General features: G+C 60.8%; 1 protein-coding gene across 3 annotated transcripts in view; it reads left to right on the forward strand.

The window, feature by feature from the left end:
- HTT (huntingtin) overlaps positions 1-15698 on the forward strand; it is a 93194-nt gene that overhangs the window by 47670 nt on the left and 29826 nt on the right. For all 3 annotated transcript variants that reach the window (XM_045573998.1, XM_045573999.1, XM_045574000.1), the window contains 14 exons: positions 1599-1801; positions 3169-3295; positions 4324-4451; positions 5672-5782; positions 6093-6170; positions 6352-6575; positions 6800-6878; positions 6973-7134; positions 8035-8090; positions 10092-10240; positions 10552-10688; positions 12164-12280; positions 13514-13636; positions 13807-14042. In XM_045573998.1, the coding sequence (XP_045429954.1) occupies positions 1599-1801; positions 3169-3295; positions 4324-4451; positions 5672-5782; positions 6093-6170; positions 6352-6575; positions 6800-6878; positions 6973-7134; positions 8035-8090; positions 10092-10240; positions 10552-10688; positions 12164-12280; positions 13514-13636; positions 13807-14042 (1930 nt within the window). The remainder of the gene's footprint in view (positions 1-1598; positions 1802-3168; positions 3296-4323; positions 4452-5671; positions 5783-6092; positions 6171-6351; positions 6576-6799; positions 6879-6972; positions 7135-8034; positions 8091-10091; positions 10241-10551; positions 10689-12163; positions 12281-13513; positions 13637-13806; positions 14043-15698) is intronic.

Below are 15698 nucleotides of genomic sequence, written 5' to 3' on the forward strand. Positions count from 1 at the left end.
AAAATCATAAAATGCTTAGAAGAATCCAGCAGCAAAATATCAGACATACATTGTAGCAATCTTTACCCATATATCTCCTAGGACAATGGAGACTCAGGAGAAAATAAACAAACAGGACTACATCAAAATAAAAAGCTTCTGCACAGCAAAAGAAACCACCAACAAAATAGCAAGAAAGGCCACTGCATGGGAGAACACATTTGCCAATGTTATCTCCGATAAGTGTTTAATCTCCAAAATTTACCGGGAATTCACACAACTTAACAAAAGGAAGATAATCCAATCAAAAATGGGCAAAGAACCTAAATAAACAGTTTTTGAAAGAGGACATACGGAGGCTAAGAGACATTTGAAAACATGCTCACAGTTACTGATTATCTGAGAGATGTAAATCAAAACAACAATGCGGCGCCATCTCACACCTGTCAGAATGGCCACCATCAACACATCAGCAAACAACAGGTGCTGGTGAGGATGAGGAGAAAAAGGAACCCTCGTGCACTGCTGGTGGGAATGCAGACTGGTGCAGCTGCTGTGGAGAACAGTATGGAGTTTCCTCAAAAAGTTAAAAATGGAACTCCCATTTGACCCAGTGATCCCACTCCTAGGATTATATCACAAGAAACCAGAAACACCCATCGGAAAGGATATATGCATCCCTATGTCCATAGCAGCACAATTCACCATAGCTGAGGTCTGGAGACAGCCTAAGTGCCCAGCCGCAGATGAAGGGATTAGAAAACCATGGTACAGCTACACAAAGAAATACTACGCAGCAGTGAAAAAGAAGGCACTCTTACCATTTGCAGCAGCATGGATGGACATGGAGAGCATTTTACTAAGTGAAACAAGCCAGTCAGAAAAAGATAAATAGCACATGATCTCACTCATTTGTGGAATATAAGGAACAACTAAACTGATGAACAAAAATAGATGCGGAGACAGAGAATCATCTCAGAGGGAAGTTGGGGGAGGGTGAGGGGTAAGAGATCAACCAAAGAACTTGTATGTACTAGTATGCCTATAGCATAGCCAATGGACACACACAGCAGGGGCGTGAGAGCATGGGGGGGGGGTAGGAGCGGCCAGGGAGAGGTCCATGGGAAAACAAGGAGACATGTAATGCTTTCAGCAGTAAAGAATTTAAGTTTAAAAAGAAAATGACCAATGAAAGCGGGCTCACAGCTGTGAGTTCGCACATCACAGAGTGGTCTGTTATCGCTGACCAGCTGCTGTGTTATGGGTGGCGGTAACAGTGCTCACCCGCCTGGCCTTCCTGTGGTGTGGAGGGCCACCCCGCGCCCTGACGGGGGTGGAGGAGGGCACTGGGAGGCTCAGGTTGTGGCTGGGGGAAGAGCGAGGCCACAGGATGTGGTGGTGCAGGAGCGGGCGGCGGGAGCGGAGGCTCCTCGCTCACTGTCCCTCGGAGGGAGTGTGACGGTGTCGGGCGTGGGAACGGGAGCGTGCTCCGGGGGGATGTCCGCTTCCTGGTGGAGGCGAGGTGTCGTTGACTGGCAGGTGTGGTGCGGTGTGGATGGGTCTGACAGTGCCCTCTGCCACCCGCCGCGGGCGGAGCTGACCCTGTGCCTGCCTCACAGCCAGTGCCCCCCGGTCTCTGAGGAGCTCCTGGGCTGCCGAGGACGAGGCCAGCCCGGCCGCCGCCAAGCAAGAGGAGGCGTGGCCCGCGCTGGGGGACCGGAGCCTGGTGCCCATGGTGGAGCAGCTCTTCTCCCACCTGCTGAAGGTGGTCAACATCTGCGCCCACGTGCTGGACGAGGTGGCGCCTGGGCCCGCGGGGAAGGTAAGCTCGGCCCCGCCCGTCGCCAGCAGCATCTAAGCATCAGTGGCCCGCTGCCCCACGGCACGTCTGCCTGGCGCTACACCGGAGCTCCCGGAGCTGCGCGGCCTCCGTCTGTGCCGGCCCACTCCTCTCATGGTGTGTGTTTTGATTTTTTTAGAAATATATTTTACTGATGTTTTTACAGAGAGGAAGGGGGAGGGATAGAGAGTTAGAGTCATCAATGAGAGAGAAATGTAGATCAGCTGCCTCCTGCACTCTTCCCACTGGGGATGTTTCCGCAACAAAGGTACATGCCCTTGATTGGAATCGAAGCTGGGACCCTTCAGTCCCCAGGCCGACGCTCTATCCACTGAGCCAAACCGGTTAGGGCTTGTGTGTTTTTTAATGTTTTTATTGGTTTCAGGGAGGAAAGGAGAAGGAGAGAGAGAAACATCAATGATGAGAGAGAATCATTGGTGGGCTGCCTCCTGCACGCCCCCCCGGCGATCAGTCCTGCACCCGGGCACGTGTCCTGACTGGGAATTGAACCGTGACCTCCTGGTCATAGGCCGATGCTCAGCCCCTGAACCCACAGGCCGAGCTCACTTTGTGTTTTGTAAAGTTGGAAGTGTGGGCGTCATTGCAGCTCTTCATTCTCGCCCCACGTCCTTTGTTTTCCCCACTGAGTATTTCACAAGGAACCATTTACATACATGTACATACATGTGTGCACACATCTGTGCTCACATACCCGTGCACAGGCACATGCTCACGCCCAGGAGCACAGGCTGTTTTCTCTGTTCACTGCCACTGCCCCGGCCAGACGGGCGGACGGAGCGCCTCCTCTGGAGGCGGAGCAGCCTCGCTGTGGGGAAGCAGCATGCTGGTGTGATACAGTTGGCATGACCCACGCCCCTGCCCCTCCCCCTTCAGTGTGCGGGCCACTTCAGCGCCCACAGTCACGTGCTCGCCACTGCAGTCAGTTTTAGAACCCAGGAAGGAACACTGTGCCCCTTAGCCGTCACCCTTAACCCCCATGCTCCCTAGCTCCCGGTGGCCCTGGCCTTCCCGTTTCTGTGGGGAGGTGCCCGTTGCGACATGTATGTAAGTGGAATCACACTGGTGTCCTGCGTGCTGGCCCTTCCCCTTAGCCTGTCAGCAAGTGCCGTCCACGCCCCCTGTGTGGGGTGAGGGTTGGGGGATGGACATGACTCTGTGGCTTCTGAGCTCCGTGAGTGGATTCGGAGGAAGCTGAGCTATGGGTGGGTGCTGGGTGGGTGCTGGTCAGTGGCGGGGAGTGCGGGCTTTGGAAGGGAAGCTGAGCTCTCAGTGGCAGGTGTGGACCGCAGTTTCTGGGGGTAACGCCCAGCCCTTGTTCTCCGCTCCAGGCAGCCCTGCCATCCCTCACCAGCGCCCCTTCTCTCAGTCCCATTCGGCGGAAAGGCAAGGAGAAGGAGCCGGCCGAGCAGGCGTCCGTGCCTCTGAGCCCCAAGAAAGGCAGCGACGCCAGCCCAGGTAGGAGGCGCTGACGGGCGGGGCCCCGTGTCCTGGACGTACGTTCAGGCCTGAGCTTACCGTCAGGGCGACGTGATAAATAACAGCCGTGAGGCCAGGGGAACGGTGTCCAGGGGTGGTCCCAGATGTGCACCTGACTCGTGTGTGCAGCCCACATCGGCCCCGAGCGCCTCAGTGGGCCTCGCTCACAGCGGGCACAGCAGCCTGCCCGGCCCTCACCGCAGCCGCGGCTGCCTGCTGCCTGGCTCCCTGCGGAGTCAGTGAGGGAGGCGGGGTTGTGTCGGGGGCAGAGACGGTTCCCAGAGGGGCGTTCTGAGTGGGAAGCGGGACCTTACAGTGGGGAGTGCCCGCAGGAGACTAAGGGGACACAGTCTGAGCGCGAGGAACTGGGGCGTGCACAGCCGCTGGAGGGCTGCTGCCCCCAGCGAGGCTCAGGTTCGGCGGACACAGCCACGCGTTCTGTGCTCAAGGGGCACCGGGGAGAGCGGGCGGGGTGGGCGCCAGTCCGACTTCTGCTCCCTCTGCTGGGAGAGCCTGGTGTGAGCTTCCGGAGCTGGCGGGAGACCGACCGTAGCCCGCGGGCCGGCTGCTGAGGGACCGGCGGAGGGTCCCCCAGTCTGTGAAGCTTGAGCAGCTTAGGGAGGGCGCAGCATTGAGAGAATGACACCGCATCCGTGAGGGCCGGCGCCAAACCGGCTGGGACCGTCCTGCAGGCAGCGCGGGCTCTGAGCTGTGTGATGGGCGCAGGCGGGGTCAGTCCCGCCTCCTACCTGCAGCCGGGCCACCGGCCAGCAGGCTAGCAGCAGTCACTGCCCTTCGTCTTCCCCGTGTCCCGGGAGGTCCGACTCCGCCCTGTCCATCAGCCGATTCCCATGGCTGCCAGAGAGAGCCAGGAACGAGTTCGCCTCCTTTCCCTCTGGCACGCTCTGACATGCTACTGCAGCCCTGCCTTAGCTTAGCCTTAGCGCGGCTCACTGTCCATCTAACGTGTGTGCGTGTGCGTGTGCGTGTGTGTGCGTGTGTTTCAGCCTCCCGACAGGCAGATGCTGCAGGGCCCGTCACGACCAATAAACCCTCGTCGCTGGGGAGCTTCTACCACCTTCCCTCCTACCTCCGGCTGCACGACGTCCTGAAGGCCACGCACGCCAACTACAAGGTACGCGGCTCCGACCAGCGCCCGCCCAGTGCCGCGGGCTCACCCTCTTTTGAGGTGCACAGAAAACAGTCTCAGTTTTACTGAGACGCACTGATCTGTAACATAACGTTTTAAAAAAATATGTATTTGTTGATTTTTTTTTTAGAGAGAGAAAGGAAGGGAGAGGGATAGCTAGAAACATCCCTGAGAGAGAAACATAGTTGATAGGCTGCCTCCTGCACGCCGCCTACTGGGCATCGAGCCCACAACCCAGGCACGTTGCCTGACGGCATCAGATCATGACCTCCTGGTTCCTGGGTCACCGCTCGGTCACTGAGCCCCACGGCCGGGCTCCCTGGTTCTTGAGGTCTTGGGGTTCGTGGCGGGTGTGCACACGGGATGTGAGGCCCAGTTCGTGGTTCCAGGTTGGCTCGGCCTCTAGTGGTAGCTTCCAGCCCTCCAGTCTTCACGCCCTTGCCCCCTGACCCTGCCCCCCGCCTGCTGGGGTGGGCCCCTTCCCACCATCTCCCTGACGGAGCTGCACGGACCCTCTCTCCAGTGCTCGCTCACCTGGCGGTCCCTCCTGGCCTGTGGGTGACACCCGCAGGGTGACAGGAGAGTGGCCACTGTCATTCCCGCTCCGTGGCCATCCCCCGTGTCCCGACCGGGCTTCTGTCACCGGGGCGGTCAGTTCATGCGGCTGAGCTGCTTTCTGTGCGCCGCAGCACGTCGGAGGGCTTGGCCAGCTCCTGTTCTCATGCCCATTTCTAACCTTTGGCCTCACTCTTGCCCATCATGCCTTGGGGCCTGCCCCGTCCTTTCGGCCTGAAAATGGGGGGCGGCTGCATCGTGTAGGCCGAGGCCGTTAGAGCCTGAGGCGGAGCTGCCTGAGCCGGCCCACGTGTGCGGGCGCCAGGCTGGCGGGCGGGGTGTGAGCGCGGGGGGGACGTGCGCTCTGTTGGGGACGCTGCTGGTCAGCCCGGCAATGACCGGTGGTCCCGTCGTGCCCGTTTGCAGAAGGTTAGAAGCCATTTCTGTTTGCAGTGTTAGTACAAGTAGGAAGACGCCTTTGAAAGAAAACAGATCTCCTACAGATACTGGAGCGTGATTTCCTGCCCCAGGCATTTCCCCAGACAGACAGATGGACAGGACCCCCAGCGGGCTGTGCGGCTGCGGGGTGTGCGCCGCCCCCGTGAGACGCCCCGGCGTGACGGTGCAGTAATCGTCTCTCCCCTCCCAAGGTCACCTTGGACCTCCAGAACAGCACGGAGAAGTTCGGGGGCTTTCTGCGCTCGGCCTTGGACGTGCTCTCGCAGATCCTGGAGCTGGCCACGCTGCAGGACATCGGGAAGGTGAGCGCAGCTGCCACACGCCGGCGCCTGGCCCAGTGCCGGGGGCTGGTGTGGGCCCGGCCCCTGGGGCGGGGCGGCAGCCGGAGGCCTCCGTGCCCACGGCTCTGTCCCGGCGCTTGGCTCTGAGCTGGTGGGCTGTTGTCAGTGAGCGGCGGGCGGGGGTCGGTGAGTGGCGGGTGGGGTCAGTGAGCAGAGGGCGCGGGGCCAGTGAGCGGCGGGCGTTGGAGCTGGGAGTCGGTGGTGAGGGCTCGCAGGCAAGGCATACCAGGAGCGAGCGTCCCCGCCTCCTGAGCGCCCGCTTCCCCCGCAGTGTGTGGAGGAGATCCTGGGCTACTTGAGGTCCTGCTTCAGCCGGGAGCCCACGATGGCCACGGTCTGCGTCCAGCAGGTGAGGCGGGCTCTTCTCAGCCCCACAATTCAGAGCACGGGGTTGTTGGTGAAGGTGAAAGGGGTTCTCAGCGGGAGCCCCATGCCTACCCCCCACACTCCCGCTCCCCGTCACCTCGATGGCTTCCCGTGGGCGAGGGCCCACGCTGGGGGCAGTGTGCTGACGGCTCCTCTCTCTCCAGCTGCTGAAGACTCTCTTTGGGACAAACCTGGCCGCCCAGTGCGATGGCTTGTCCTCCAACCCCAGCAAGTGCCAGGGCCGAGCCCAGCGCCTCGGCTCGTCCAGCCTGAGGCCCGGCCTGTACCACTGCTGCTTCATGGCTCCCTACACTCACTTCACTCAGGCCCTGGCCGACGCCAGCCTGCGCAACGCCGTGCAGGCCGAGCCGGACCTCGCCGCCTCAGGGTAACCCTCCCCGGGGTAACCCTCCCGCTGCACGCAGTTGGGAACGGCCGTGGGAGAGACGCGGGAGAGCAAGCAGGCACTGGTCTGTGAGGAACATAGCGATAGGAGCCAGCGTCCCCGAAGGGCTGCTCCGTCCAGGGACCTCTGGGAAACGGGCGCCCGACCCCCGAGCCGGCCGCGGGGAGCCGAGCCCCGCAGCGTAGTGAGGGCGCTCTCGCCGGCAGGTGGTTCGACGTGCTGCAGAAGGTGTCCACCCAGTTGAAGACAAACCTCTCGAGCGTCACAAAGACCCGGGCAGACAAGGTCCGTACGCGGGGCGGCCGAGAGCGCGGGGAAGGGGCCAGGCGCCGTGCTCCGGGCCTTTCCGGAGGCGCTCATGGCGCCCTGCCTGTCCCAGAACGCCATTCACAGCCACATCCGGCTGTTCGAGCCTCTGGTCATCAAGGCGCTGAAGCAGTACACGACCACCACGTCCGTGCAGCTGCAGAGGCAGGTCCTGGACTTGCTGGCGCAGCTGGTCCAGCTGCGGGTCAACTACTGCCTTCTGGATTCAGACCAGGTTTGTCACTCGGTCTCTCATCTCCGCACTGTTCGCGACTCAGTGAAGCGGCCGCAGAGACGGCGCCGCCATCTGCCGCAAGCTCGGCTGTTCCTGCCCTCGCCCCAGGGTCTCCCCATCTGTCTGGGCTGTTGGGGTCTCCCTGGGCCCCCGTTCACCTTTGCCAGAGGCTCTCCCACAGCCTGTTCAAGGCGGCAGACGCTGCTTCCTTCTGAGCCGCCTCTGTCCACAAACGCTGAGGGCCGCGTGAGCATCGACAGGCCTGCTTCCCGGCAGCGCGCTGAGCCTAGTCAGCCTGCGCTTCCTCTGGCCGCCGCTCCCACCTCACCGCACAGCTCCGCCCGCCCCGGCTTGGCCATAAGCAGCCCCGCACGTTGGTTCTTGCTTTCACCCCTCGGTGCCACGCAGGTTTCCTGAAAGGGTGGGAAGCGAGCTGCAGGCCACTGAGCCCCGTTCCCATTTATTGAGCGCCTGCTGTGTGCGGGGTCACAGGGCGGGGGATGCAGTGGGGAGGCAGCTCTGGGCTCAGGTGGGTGAGCAGGCGGTGCCGGGAATGGCTCCCACACGGGCTGACGCGGCGTCTCTCCTGGGCGGTCCTGCACCAGCACGCCCCGCGTGGGGCTCCTCGAGCTGGAGAGGAGGCCCCGGTATGGCGGGTGCTGCCGGTGTCCCCCGAGTTCGTTATTTGTCCTCCTGACAGGTCCCTCCTCTGTGAACAGAAACGTCTATAGGGACCCTGGAAGGGTCTGAAACTCCTGTCTGACGCAGTAAACACGTTTGCGCTCTTGTGCACTGCGGCTTATCCGCTGTCAGGAAACCTGTAAAGCACTTGCACAGGGCAGTGGGCGCGAAGGAGCCGGGCGCGGTGCCGTGTGGCAGTGCTGTTTCTCTCCTCTGCAGGTGTTCATTGGGTTCGTGCTGAAGCAGTTTGAGTACATCGAAGTGGGCCAGTTCAGGTAACGGCGTCCTCTTAGTCTGCTTAATTCTGCTTCTGTTCTGGTTACGTAAGTGCACGTAATTTTAGATATTAACATGAATGCACTTTAAAGGATCACGAGGCATTTTAAAAAATGTTTTCTTTTTCTTTCTTTCTTTTTTTAAAGATAGTGCTTTTTTTTCTTTTCTTTTTAAATATATTTTATTGATTTTTTACAGAGAGGAAGAGAGAGGGACAGAGAGTTAGAAACATCTATGAGAGAGAATCATCGATCTGCTGCCTCCTGCACAACCCCCACTGGAGATGTGCCCGCAACCAAGGCACATGCCCTTGACCGGAATCGAACCCAGGACCTTTCAGTCCGCAAGCCGACGCTCTATCCACTGAGCCAAACCGGCTTCGGCTAAAAAAATGTTTTCATTGATTTTTTTCTTAGGGAGAGGGGGAGAGATAGAAACATCAATGATGAGAGAATCATGGATCAATTGCTTCCTGCATGCCCCACTCTGGGGATTGAGCTCGCAACCCAGGCATGTGCCCTGACTGGGAATTGAACCCAAGACTTTTTGGTCATGGGGGGGTGAGGGAGGGGGGCAAAGCTCAACCAATTGAGCCACAGCAGTCAGGGTGGATTGTTAGGAATTTTGCTAGGTTTTTTTTTTTAATGGAAACCTGACTAATATGATATGCATTTTTGTTTCTCTTAAAAATTAATGAAACCTGGCCAGTATTGCTCACTGGTTGAGCATTGACCTATGTACCAGGAGGTCACAGTTTGATTCCCGTCATGGTACATGCCTGGGTTGCAGGCTCAATCCCCAGTAGGGGGCATGCAAGGAGGCAGCCGATCAAGTGATTCTCATCATTGATGTTTCTATCTCTCCTTCTCCCTTTCTCTTTGGAATTGGTGGAAATATATTTTTAAAAATAAAATGAATGGGTATCTGAAGGCAAGTTTAGAAGCTGTTCGGCATCTGTTAATTACAGGTGCCATCAGTTTTCATTTCACATTTGAAAGCATCTAATTATGATCAGTTGCTAAAGGAATTCTGGCCTGTTGAACGCCACCTCTTAATCTTAAAGGGCAGCTGTTTAGATGTGGTTGGCTTTATCAAGGCAATTGCCATGCAGTTATGTCTGTAATAGCCTTGATCACTGCAGAGGAAGGGTTAATGCTTCCTCCTTGGCAGTTATGGGTGTATAACTATTGAAAATTAAAATTCTTTGTTTTTTTTAATCCTCACCTGAGGATACATTTTTATTGATTTGACAGAGAGAGAGAAACATTGATTGATTGCTTCCTGTGCATACCACAACAGGGAATTCAACGCACAAGCTAGGATGTGCCTTGACTGGACTTGAACCCACAGGTTTTTGTGCACAGGATGCTGCTGCAACCATCGGGCTCCCATCCGTTAGCTTCTGAGTTGCTCAGTAAAAAATGGGGTCCGGCCGAAACCGGTTTGGCTCGGTGGATAGAGCGTCAGATTGAAAGGTCCCGGGTTCGCTTCCGGTCCAGGGCATGTACCTTGGTTGCAGGCACATCCCCAGTAGGGGGTGTGCAAGAGGCAGCTGGCCGATGATTCTCTCTCATCGATGTTTCTAACTCTCTATCCCTCTCCTTTCCTCTCTGTAAAACATCAATAAAATATGTTAAAAAAAGAAAGAAGAAAAGTGGGGTCCGTGCCGGGGCCGTCAGAGGCCTCGGGTCTAGAGACCCGCTCTCATTCTGGCCGACGCCGTGACTGAGTGGGTCCCTTTTCCTTCTGGTCACTTTCTTGGACCAAAGAGCGAGGCGCTGAGGGAACCGGGGAGCCGGCTGTGTTGGGCGCCCAGGGCTGCCGGGTGCGCTAGCCGGGTGCAGGGCTCCGCCCGGACAGAAGGCACCGTGCCCGCTGGACGGAAGGAGCCCGCGAGGCTCCTCGTGTGCGAGCTCTCGCTTCCCGTGAGGATTTGTTTGCTTCGGTGATGCTGTGAGTCAGGTCTGAGAGGAAGTGTCTGATGGAGGTTTTGTTTCCAGGGACTCGGAGGCGATCATTCCCAACATCTTCTTCTTCCTGGTGCTCCTGTCGTACGAGCGCTACCACTCAAAGCAGATCATCGGGATCCCCAAGATCATCCAGCTGTGCGACGGCATCATGGCGAGCGGCCGCAAGGCCGTGACCCACGGTAACGGCAGCCCTCCCTCCCCCGGCGTGCCCTGTGCGCCTGCGCTGCTCTGCAGCCTGTGTGTGCGCATGGGTGCATGTGCATGCATATGTTCACACACATGTGCTTGTGCACGTGGAGGGGCACCTTCTTCACTCTGAGGACTTGGAGTCTCCGTAAGTGAGAATGGAGACGCGGTAGATCGCTGCGCGGTAGATCGGGCCTGACAAACACTGGTCCTTCGTGACGAGCGTGGCCAGCCCAGCTCCGCGGGCGCTCTGTGCTCCCTGCTGTCGGGAGGCGCGGCTTCTCATAGAAGCTCTGTCCCCCAGCCATCCCGGCACTCCAGCCCATCGTCCACGACCTCTTCGTCCTGAGAGGGGCCAATAAGGCTGACGCGGGGAAGGAGCTGGAGACTCAGAAGGAGGTGGTGGTGTCCATGCTCCTGAGGCTCATCCAGTACCATCAGGTAAGGGGCCCTCCGTCGTCCTGCAGGGCGCAGGGCCGCGGGGCCGCCGCCCGTTACCGGGTGTTGCTCTGGGCCGGCTGGGGCCGGAGGGTCTGTGGGGCTGTCTGAAGCAGCGCCGCCCCTTGGGGAAGCCCCCCTGGCAGACCGCACATCCGTCAAGAAGGCTGTACCCCGAGCCCTCTCTTCCCAGGAGGACCATGTGAGTGCTCCCTAAGCTGGTCCTGTTTCTGCCGTCCGTAAGGTGGACGGAACCTCGGGTGCTTAGAGGCAGTGGAGCGCAGAGAGCTGCTTTCTGTGACTCCTCTCTCAGCGTGTCCGGCGGCCTGGCCTCCCTCTGTCCTTCCTCCCAGCGGTGTGTCTCAGACCTGTGAAGTCAGGAGCTTCCTCAGGAGCACTTCCTCTGCTCTCCGGGGGCTCCAGCTCGGTCACAGTTAGCGTGTGGTGTTTGGTTAGGTCCCATCGCCTCCGCAGTGGGCACCCCGCCCGGAGCTGTGAGCGCCGCCCGCTCTCGGCCAGCACACGGGCTGGGGGGCCGGGAGTGGCTCCCCGTTCTCGGCCTGGCTTGCGAGTGAACAGACGGGGGCTGGTCTTGGTGGGGGGCCGCTGAGGTGTTCTCGCGCAGTGAGACCACAGCCGCGGCCTGGATGGGAGAGGCCGGTGGGACGGGGGGGGTCAGGCTCTGTAGGGGGTGGGCTTACATGGGTGCCTCTCTTTTTTTCTTTAATATATTTTATTGATTTTTACAGAGAGGAAGGGAGAGGGATAGAGAGCTAGAAACATCAATGAGAGAGAAACATGGGTCAGCTGCCCCCTGCACATCTCCTTGGGGATGTGCCCTCAACCAAGGTACATGCGCTTGGCCGGAATTGAACCTGGGACCCTTCAGTCCGCAGACCAACGCTCTATCCACTGAGCCACACCTGCCAGGGTGGTGCCTCTCTTTTATAGCAGTTGTATTTTAGAGACCCGATGGCACACTTCTCCATCTGCTCCATTCCTGTTTTTTGTAAACAAGCAGGGAAAGGTCTTAAGCTTCATAGGCCCCGCCGAGGCATCTGTTGCATCTGCAGTTCTGGGCAAGAGCCCTGGTCAGCGTGCTCCTGGGGGCCAGGCCCTGAGCTGCCTCTGCGCAGACATGGCCGCTGGCCAGTGGCTCAGGCACGGAACCTGAGAGGCAGGGCCCCCATGGGCGATGCCTGTGGGGGGACCCGCTGAGGGCAGGCCCGAGGGCGTGAGGCGCAGGCTGCTGGGTTGGCGTCATTCCGGCTGGTGCCGTTTCTCGGTTACGAAGTCTCGGAGCTCCACGGGAAATGCGGCGAGGCGCAGCGGGCCCTGAGGAGCTGCCCCTGGCCCCGGGTCCCAGGGCCGGGTCCCGGCTCGTCAGGCCCGCGTGGGGTCAGGAGGCTTGGCCCTGGCGTGTCCCCGTCCCTGACAGGCGAGGGGGGAGGAGTGACCGCCCGCTGGCCCGCCCGCAGGTGCTGGAGATGCTGATCCTGGTCCTGCAGCAGTGCCACAAGGAGAGCGAGGACCGGTGGAAGCGGCTGTCGCGGCAGGTGGCCGACATCCTGCTCCCGATGCTCGCCAAGCAGCAGGTGTGCGCGGAGGGGAGGAGGGGACGTGGCTTCCTTCACGCTCGGGCCCGTCGCCCACAGCAGTGTCTGCGCGGGTCCCGGGGCGGGAGCTTCCATCCCTCTCCTCAGCGAGCCGCTCCCGCTCTTGTCCTGGCTGTCCCGTGTGGGACCCGGGCCCACTAACCCCCACAATGGCCAGCCTCCTCCTCCTCCTCACTGACGAAGGCGTGGGGCAGGGACAGCCAGTGTGGGACGAGGAAAGCAGGCGGCCTGGGCTCCTAAAGCCAGGGAGGCAGGGGCAGCCCTGGCTGCTGAGAGGCCAGCCCGTGGGCCCGGGCCTCAGGCGGCGCTTGGCAGACCAGGAGGAGGTGGAGCCCCACTGTGGCAGGGGGTTACACTAAGAAGGGGTACTCGTGGCGGCTGCCCCAGGAGGAGGGGTGGGTGGGGAAGGCTGGCACTGAAGGGTATTGGCGATGCTGGACCCCAGAAGTTGCCACACTGGTGCCCGAGCAGCGGCATATGCCCGTCAAGGCGCGGGGGCGCGGGCTCCCTGTCCCCTGGCGGTGGAGGAGGCTCAGCGCGGACGCCTTCAGACCGGCTGGGAAGGCCACCTCTCCAGAGCTGTCATTGGTGTGTGGACATGGGCGACGGCGACAGGAGCTGGGAGCAGCCCGGGCCTGCTGCACCTGAAGCTGGGACGTAGCCCAGAAAGCTTTGCGCCCGCTGGCACGTTGGACTTAAACCCTGTTGCTTGGGAGTCCGCCGCTGTGTCTTTAAGGGAACGCAGGGTGTTATTTGGTTTGTCAGGCGAGTTAACGAGAAGCCGCCTCCGCGGAAGGAGGAGGCCGCGCAGCTGCCGGTTGGCATTGGTTCCTCGTTGGCGCTGTGGGGTGGGGTGCAGGGAAAGCAAAGGGGAAGGAAGGGGTGTGCGCTGGTCCCACTGAGGAAAACGGGGTACAGGTACACCGGGCGGCTCCCAGGGATGCTGATTGTGTTGGGGTGCAGTTCCAGCTGATTTTTTTTTCCTTGGTCTTTTATGTGTTTGACTTTTAAAGAAAACATAATTGTTTAAATAGTGAAACTCCGCAGGGAGAGATTTGCATTGTGGGAAAACGCAGCGGAGACACGGCGTCCGGAGGCGTGTTTGCTGGGTGGGCTGCGGGCACTGGCTCCTCCCGTGCGGGCGCTGGCGGGGCAGGTCGCCGGGCCGGGCCCCGGGTGTCATGTCCGCCTTCGCTTGTTCGCTTGCCACAGATGCACATCGATTCGCACGAAGCCCTCGGCGTGTTAAACACGCTGTTTGAGATCCTGGCCCCGTCCTCGCTGCGGCCCGTGGACATGCTTCTGCGGAGCATGTTCGTCACCCCGGACACCATGGTGAGTGCTGCCCGGCGCCCGGGCTCGCGGTCCCGGGCCGGCGTTCACTGTCCCTGCGGCGGAGGCAGCCCTCCGAGCGGGGCGCGGCCGGCGGCATGGTAGTGCGGGGGCTGTTGGCCAGATCAGCGTGCTGCTCTGTCCTCCCCTGAGCGGCTCGTCCCTCCCCCCAGGCGTCGGTGAGCACCGTCCAGCTCTGGGTCTCGGGAATCCTGGCCATCTTGCGGGTCCTCATCTCCCAGTCGACCGAAGACATCGTCCTCTCCCGCATCCAAGAGCTGGCCTTCTCCCCGCACCTGCTCTCCTGTCCCGTCATCGCGAGGCTCCGGGACGGGGACCGGGACTCGGCACCCGCGGCACACGGTGCGGGCAGACAGGTGAAGACGCTGCCGGAAGAGACATTCGCTAGGTAGGCTGCGTAACGACCCTCCCTGGTCCCTCCCTCCGGAGTCACGTGGTGGTTGGCGATCAGAGTCGGGACTAACCCTCGTCTTCCTCAGCTGCCTGCCGGGGGCGTCGGTTCACACCTCTCCTGGTCAGTCCCATCCGGCCCGTGCCTTCTTGCCCGGCGACACCCACTGCCACGGGGGGAGGGCGGAGGGGCGGCGCCCTGGGTGCAGGGATTGGGTGGCGCTGCTGCAGAAGCTCGGTCCGGGAGGACCCCTGGGAGTGGTCTGATTCCTCCCCTCCAGGTCGGGCCCGGACGGAGGGTCGGGTCACGTCTGCTCCCAGTTGTTCAGAGGCTCCTGGGTGGCGGTCCCACCGCAGGCACTGCACACACTGTGCTGGCGGTGTGAGCCCAGGATGGCGGTGTGTGATGGCGGTGTGAGCCCAGGATGGCGGTGTGTCCCCAGGATGGCGGTGTGTGATGGCGGTGTGAGCCCAGGATGGCGGTGTGTCCCCAGGATGGCGGTGTGTGATGGCGGTGTGAGCCCAGGATGTCGGTGTGTCCCCAGGATGGCGTGTGAGCCCAGGATGGCGGTGTGAGCCCAGGATGGCGGTGTGAGCCCAGGATGGCGGTGTGTGCTGGCAGTGTGAGCCCAGGATGGCGGTGTGTGCTGGCAGTGTGAGCCCAGGATGGCGGTGTGTGCTGGCGGTGTGAGCCCAGGATGGCGGTGTGTGCTGGCAGTGTGAGCCCAGGATGGCGGTGTGTGCTGGCAGTGTGAGCCCAGGATGGCGGTGTGTGCTGGCAGTGTGAGCCCAGGATGGCAGTGTGTGCTGGCAGTGTGAGCCCAGGATGGCGGTGTGTGCTGGCAGTGTGAGCCCAGGATGGCGATGTGTCCCCAGGATGGCGGTGTGTGATGGCGGTGTGAGCCCAGGATGGCGGTGTGTGCTGGCGGTGTGAGCCCAGGATGGCGGTGTGTGATGGCGGTGTGTGCTGGCGGTGTGAGCCCAGGATGGCGGTGTGAGCCCAGGATGGCGGTGTGTGCTGGCAGTGTGAGCCCAGGATGGCGGTGTGTGATGGCAGTGTGAGCCCAGGATGGCGGTGTGTGATGGCAGTGTGTCCCCAGGATGGCGGTGTGTCCCCAGGATGGCGGTGTGTCCCCAGGATGGCGGTGTGTGATGGCGGTGTGAGCCCAGGATGGCGGTGTGTGATGGCGGTGTGAGCCCAGGATGGCGGTGTGAGCCCAGGATGGCGGTGTGTGATGGCGGTGTGAGCCCAGGATGGCGGTGTGTGCTGGCAGTGTGAGCCCAGGATGGCGGTGTTTATGGCGGTGTGAGCCCAGGATGGCGGTGTGAGCCCAGGATGGCGGTGTGTCCCCAGGATGGCGGTGTGAGCCCAGGATGGCGGTGTGTGATGGTGGTGTGAGCCCAGGATGGCGGTGTGAGCCCAGGATGGCGGTGTGAGCCCAGGATGGCGGTGTGAGCCCAGGATGGCGGTGTGAGCCCAGGATGGCGGTGTGTGCCCAGGATGGCAGTGTTTATGGCGGTGTAAGCCCAGGATGGCGGTGTGTGCTGGCGGTGTTTGTGGCAGTGTGTGCCCAGGATGGCGGTGTGTCCCCAGGATGGCGGTGTGAGCCCAGGATGGCGGTGTGAGTCCAGGATGGCAGTGTGTGCTGGCGGT

The sequence above is a fragment of the Pipistrellus kuhlii genome, unplaced genomic scaffold, assembly GCF_014108245.1.
Source record: "Pipistrellus kuhlii isolate mPipKuh1 unplaced genomic scaffold, mPipKuh1.p scaffold_m20_p_58, whole genome shotgun sequence".
Classification (NCBI taxonomy): Eukaryota; Metazoa; Chordata; class Mammalia; order Chiroptera; family Vespertilionidae; genus Pipistrellus; species Pipistrellus kuhlii.